This window comes from Xiphophorus maculatus, chromosome 10, assembly GCF_002775205.1.
Source record: "Xiphophorus maculatus strain JP 163 A chromosome 10, X_maculatus-5.0-male, whole genome shotgun sequence".
Classification (NCBI taxonomy): Eukaryota; Metazoa; Chordata; class Actinopteri; order Cyprinodontiformes; family Poeciliidae; genus Xiphophorus; species Xiphophorus maculatus.
In genome coordinates, this window is record NC_036452.1 from 10264301 (window position 1) to 10270555 (window position 6255).

General features: G+C 38.8%; 1 protein-coding gene across 2 annotated transcripts; it reads right to left on the bottom strand.

Moving 5' to 3' along the window:
* Positions 1-1745: 1745 nt before the first annotated feature.
* LOC102236374 (homeobox protein SIX3) lies at positions 1746-4146 on the bottom strand. Of its 2 annotated transcripts, XR_002753371.1 has the most exons (3): positions 3351-4146; positions 2744-2985; positions 1746-2582 (listed from the first exon to the last, which is right to left on the bottom strand). XR_002753371.1 is itself a non-coding variant. In XM_005794640.2 (2 exons), exons 1-2 carry the CDS (start codon positions 4043-4045, stop codon positions 2847-2849), a joined length of 834 nt encoding a protein of 277 aa, XP_005794697.1. In that variant the 5' UTR covers positions 4046-4146; the 3' UTR covers positions 1746-2846. The 2 variants fall into 2 exon arrangements, 1 of the variants encoding a protein (XP_005794697.1); XM_005794640.2 differs by having other exon boundaries at positions 1746-2985.
* Between the last annotated feature and the right edge of the window lie 2109 nt (positions 4147-6255).

Consider the following 6255-nt stretch of genomic DNA (forward strand, 5'->3'; position numbering starts at 1 on the left):
GGGACTGGCTGACCTAAACCATTAATTCACACCAGTTATACCTGTTATACTCTGATGGTTATTATTGAAGGAAAAATACGACGTGTTGTGCGTGATCATGCATATGCCTTTGTTCAATAAAATATAACAGCCTGTATATAAATGTATTTAATAAAATGTCCATATTTCTTAAACTTAAGCCAATTAAATGTACATTAAGACATTGTTAATGTATTCTTTTTGGTATGCAAGGTTTGAACATGATAAGCCACGTTTAAGATTTGTCAGAAATGCATAATTATATTATTTTGATACCTTAACAAAGAATTAAAACCAAAATAAACTAAGCTAATCTGAAAAAAATTGCCATCTTACCCATGTCTCCTAAAGTACATAAAATGGCATCTGTAACATATTCATGTTTATGTTCTTATCAGGTTTCTAAACGTGTCAGTAATTTGTTTATTTTAGTTCGTTATCAAATCAGTACATAATTTGAAACTACGGGTCTGATAAAAATCACAATTTATTCCCTCGAAACATCAATCTTCACTATAATGACCGGTCACCTGCGCCACCTGCTGGCTAAAAGGTTGTATTGCAGACATGATGACGCAAACTTTCTGTGACGTCACCAATTGCCGAGTTCAACTGCTCCTCGGACATTAAGACGAAACCCAGACGTGTATTCAGCACTGCATCACTTAAACATGTCTTCTTTTTAAATCTCACCTTTTGGTGAGAAAAACAATAAAATAAAAGATAGAAAGTGATTATAAATATTAATATAACAGTAATTATTATTGTTGTTGTTGTTAATATCATTATTACTAAGTGCTGTTAATCAAAGCGTTGTACTAAAAATGTACAAATCAGAGAAAACTCAAATTTAAATAATAAAAATTATAACTCCAACGTTGGAACAGTGTAAAGTATATTTTGTGTAACAAAGAAGCTCGGTATTTTCCCCTACCACTGGGTGGCGCTGCAGTGTATTCTTACAAGATTTTGGATTTTTAAAGCAGATTGGAAATTTAAAAAAACAAAACCAAACGGTAACAACTTAACTCTATTTTTTTACATGGCACAAAAATATAAATATACTTAATAATAATAATAATAATAATAATAATAATAATAATAATAATAACAATAACAATAATAATAATGAATATAGTCCTTTTTTGCTTTTCTCTATATGCTCAAAATAGCAGAATAGGAACATTTTTTAAATTATTTGCTGGTAATTTAACTAATCACAAAACAGACAACAAAAGTTATGGTACAATTTTCCTTTTTTAGGGTAAACACCATATAACTTTTAAATATTCCAGCATTATAAATTGATTATGTGTATTATGCTGTTTTTGTCTTTTCCAGAAAATATGTAGTTAAAACTAAACAATTATTCAATAAAATCACACATTTAAAATTTAGAAAACCCACAACTGCATCAGTTTCTTTTGTTTTTACTCAATGATTTTATAAAAAAAAATACTACAAATTAGCATGCTGTTGTGTATCATTAAATACTGAATCTGCATTTCCTGTTTTGAATAAACAAATATTTGTGTATTAAGCCAAAAAAATAAAAACAATTACAAGAAATAAATGAGCCATTCATTTTGATTGTTTAATCTTGTTTTAAATATATTTCAGGTTTATTTTCTGAGTATTCCTGTTTTTTTTTTACTTTGAATAAAAAAGTTGAACCTTGAAAAATTTTAAAATATGCTCGTTTAAAAATGATCTTTGCTTTTCAACAAATAAACAATTTTCATTAAAAAAAAGAACATTAGACATTTGTTCACATACATAACAAATGAATTCAAGTGACCTTTTAAAATTAAATAAATTTAATATAAAATACTGAAAACATTTTGTCAGCATCAAATTGAACATGGAGTAGGCCGTGGCATGGCTTCACACAAACTGCACAGAGAACCTGAAGGTAAAGGCTGAAAATGCAAACAGGCAGACAGGGAGGTAGGGTTTAGTTATTGTAGTTGATTGTACAGCAGTCGGTCCAGGTTGTCTCTAAAAACTAGTTTCATTCAGGAAAACTACACCAAATGAGGTTCTGGCTCCCCAGCAGGTTTCAGCCCAAAAAGTTCCAGCTGCTGCAGACGGAGACCAGCAGGCGGGGGGGGTTTTCTGCTCAGTGCTGCTCTAATTTGGATTGTCAGATGAACCCATTATCACTGGATGTGGTTGGAACAGAAAGTGGTCAAAGGTCATAAGATCTTTCTGGAAAGAACTATCAGCCAGAAAACAGAGGAAGCATAAAAATGTTAATGCAACCTGTGCTTCTACTGGTTAGGCTGGCATAAAGTGATCGTATTGCAGTGTCTTCTAAAAGTATCCAGACTCCTCCAAAATATAACCACTAGCCTTTAATGTGTTTTACTCTGAGTGTGTTTGTATAGCAAGAGACATTTTTAAATGGCTTGCGATTTTCTTACAAATCAAAAAAAAAAAAAAAATGTACTTGAACAAAAATGTTCGGCTTAAAGCTAACATTATAAATAATCTTGAAAATGTTATCCCCCTGTGTGGAGATAAGAGGTAGCATCATGCGGTGGGGTGCGCTCCATCTATGGATGCTGGTCAGAGTTGATGAGAAGATAGAGGCAGGTAAACATAGAGAAAATCTGTTAGAGACCGCGAAGAAAATCAACACTGCGGAGGTAAAATCTCAATAAAATACATATTAGTTTATGTTTTAAACGTGGCCAAATGTGAAAAGTTTAAGGGGCATGAATACCTTTACAAGGCCCTGTAGCTCCTTCTCTCTCTGTTACCCCTCGACACACACTCACAGTCCACTAAAGATCCCTGTAAAAATATATATATATTGACCAAAAGTTTCAGACATCCAAGTCTGAGTCACTGTCCGTCACTGAGAGGAAAGTTTCTCCGTCTGCCCGCTCCGCGCTGCCATCTGGACTGCAGTCTCCTCCGCTCCGTGGACGGGAACCATCTGTGCAGACGCGGTGATGCTGCAACCTGACGAGTAAAAAAAAAAAACACATTAAAGAGAGATTAATGAGGAAATAAAATGTAACTGGATAAAACTCACGGAGTTTAAATATTTATGCATATTATAACTGAGATATAGTAACAGAAAATAAACTTTGCAGTATTGAGTGCAGCTTTTACTTCATAAACTCGGTAACTCTCATCCAGCTAAAACAAATCGAAGGGATGTGCGTTTTTACGCACGAATGGCGTCTTTACGCACCACCTTGGCCAGTTTGGCTGAAAAACGATTGACTTCGGAGTTGCAGTGATTTATAAATGGTTTGCATTTATCTGCGTGACTCATAGTAATAGGATTGTTTATTTAAAGAAATAGAAATAAAGTCGCCAACCTGTTTTTAGCCGCCGCCGCGCGATCCCTCTGCCTCCTGTTTTTAAACCAGTTCCCAACCTGGGTCGGTGTCAGTCCGGTGGCGTGAGCCAGCTCCCGTTTCTTCCCCGGGTTCGGGTACGGGTCCTGCAGGTACCACTCTCTCAGCAGCCCGCGGGTGCGTTCCTTGAAGCAGTGCGTCTTCTGCTCTCCGTCCCAGATGGTCCTCGGTAACGGGAACTTCTTCCTGACTCGGTACTTGTCGACGGGCCCGAGCGGTCGGCCCCGCAGCTTCTCCGCCTCGCGGTAGTGAGCCTCCAGCCACATGGCCTGCAGCTTCCCGTGCGAGGTGCGCGTAAAGCGGTGCGTCTCCAGGATGCGGTACAGCTCGCGGAAGCTCCCCGTGTGGAAGGCGACCACGGCGCGCGCCCGCCGCACGGACTCGTGCTCGGAGATGGAGTCGCGGCCGTCGGCGGTGACCGGCAGCGACCAGAGGAAGCGGGCCAGCCGCTCGATGTCCCCGGTCTCCTCCAGGGTCTCGCACACGCTGGCGATCTGCGTGGCGGAGAAGCAGAGTCCCGGGAGGGACAGAGGATGGGCGGCCGCCGGGGGGTCTTCTGGGGACCGGGAGCGGGGCAGGTGAGGCGGCCCGTCGGCAAAGTGGGGCAGGAGGAGCCGGGAGGCTGATAGAAAATCAAGCGGAGACCTGAAAACCATTTTAGTGTGACGCTAAAAAAAAATTAAAATAAAATAAAATAAACAAACGATAAACCCAAGAGGTTTCCTGGAACAGACTGACAGAAATCTGCTAAAGTGTGACTATTTAGCTCACCTGGGAGTCAGGGACGGACCCTGGATCTGATTTCTGATTGGACGCCCGGAGGTGATGGGGGATCGTCATAACGGCGCCGTCAGTCAAACGCAGAGGATTTATAGCGCTTCTCATGCAAAGGCGGGGCACACGACGCCTCTTTAACGTGAAACGCTCATCTTTTTCTTACGAAAATTCAATAAAGTAAAAAAATCAAACCAAAATATTATTTCTCTGCACAACAAAAACACACACAGATAAACCGACACCACAGGTGAGAAATGAAACCAACTTAAACACATTTTTTTAGTTTATTTCTTTGTTTTTATGCACATGGCGTGCAGCAAATGAGAATAATAATCCAGTTTCTTGGAAAATTAATGCATTAGATAAAGCCAATAAAAAGGACACCAAGGAAGGAGACAGTCAGTAGCAGTCTAAGGTATTAAACTGCTTTAATACTTGATTTGTGCATCTTTTTTCCTTCCACTCAACTTTTAATTCATTTGAATGCAGCACTCTGTGGCCACCCAGTTTTTTTTAACAAAGACGTTTGTGACCATAGCTTGTGAAATTTGTCACTCTAGTGCACATGTGTCAAACTCAAGGTCCGGGGGCCAAATCTGGCCCTCTAGACTCCAAATTATATAAACAAGACTCTAGTTTTTCACAAATCCTCGAAATTCACACAAAATTAACACATCCCCACATTTTTTTCTGATTTCACTGCAAATTTTCCTCGTTGGGTCTAACTGACTGCTGCCTCAGCCTTACTTGATGTTGAGCCATAGTCTGTGATTGATACGGCAAGTTATAAAAAGTCACATTTAACATCATATATAAGTGCCAATATAAAAATTCCTTGCCAATATTTCTAAATTAGCACCACAAAATATGTGATTTTGATTACAAAAGCCACAAAAACAGTCATAAAATCCTGTTTATTCATATTTTAGCAGTTAAATGGGTTTTATCAAAACATTCTGGCACAACCGGCTCTTTAAGAACATTCAGATTTTTGATATGGCCCAAAATGAAACTGAGTTTGACATCGCAGCTCTAGTGCAAATTTTTAACACTTGATGGCGTTTATGTAGAAATTCAGTTTCGAATACAATTTATTGTGAAGAAACTCCAGATGTTGTGAAAACTTTCGAGAGGATTTTAGATGACGGATTGGTGAAAAACCAGAATTTTCTAGACAAGTCAACTTTTCAAATGTCTATAGCAAAATTTAAGAAAAGACCAACATCTTAGAGATTTAATAAACTAATGATTACCAAGAGGAGCAAAAAAACAGTTATTACACAAAAGCCTCCAATGAGGTGAATTAAAATCGCTGCTATCGGCCAAATTTCATCGCCTTTCTAGGCCTTCCAGTAAGCGGCTTGCATCATTAATACGGCGGCTGCCACCGGTGTGACCAGAAATCTCATCCATACCTGAAAGCGTATGTTTCTCTAAGTGTTCAGCCATCACTCTAATCACTTTATAATCACTTTCATATTCTCTAAAATCCATCAATTTGGGGATTAGAATCAGGGACACGCAGCCTGGTGACATTATAATATAATGTGGCATCTCCAGTCCACATCAGCATTCGCCTGCGCTGCACCGTATGCTGCCATCCTCCATGATGCTCACATGTTCAGAGGAAGCTTGTTGTATTTCATAATGTACTAAAAGTCTATTTCAAAAGTCACATGACGTAAATGTAAACTCGCTGATTGTTGTGTGAACGAAACATTGTTTTTAAAAATCAATCTGACCCAGTGCTGCCACACAAACACTCACATCCACTGTGAAAAAAGGGGGTCACCCCACTTTAAAGGGTTAATGCCAATTTTCTCCCCAGACAGATGCGCCTCTTTAGTGGATTGAGTTGGCGTGTGCCGTTTTTTAATTTATTTTTTTTCCTCTTCACCCTGGATTAATTAGAACAAGTGACATTTACAACAACAAGACGATACACTCTGACCAAACAAACGCTGCTCTGGTTCGAATTCATTCGTTTCTGTGTGGAGTTTGCAGATTCTCCCAATGTGTCGGTGAGGTTCTCATCGGGTACTCCAGCTTCCTCCGTCAATTCAAAAACATGACTAAAGGTAAGACTGAA

Bases quoted from the DNA above. Each gene is read 5' to 3' on its own strand.
- LOC102236374 (XM_005794640.2), bottom strand. From the start codon at position 4,045: ATGGTTTTCAGGTCTCCGCTTGATTTTCTATCAGCCTCCCGGCTCCTC. The intron at 2,986-3,350 runs GTTGGCGACTTT...TTTACTCGTCAG, and splicing joins GCGGCGGCGGCTAAAAACAG to GTTGCAGCATCACCGCGTCT.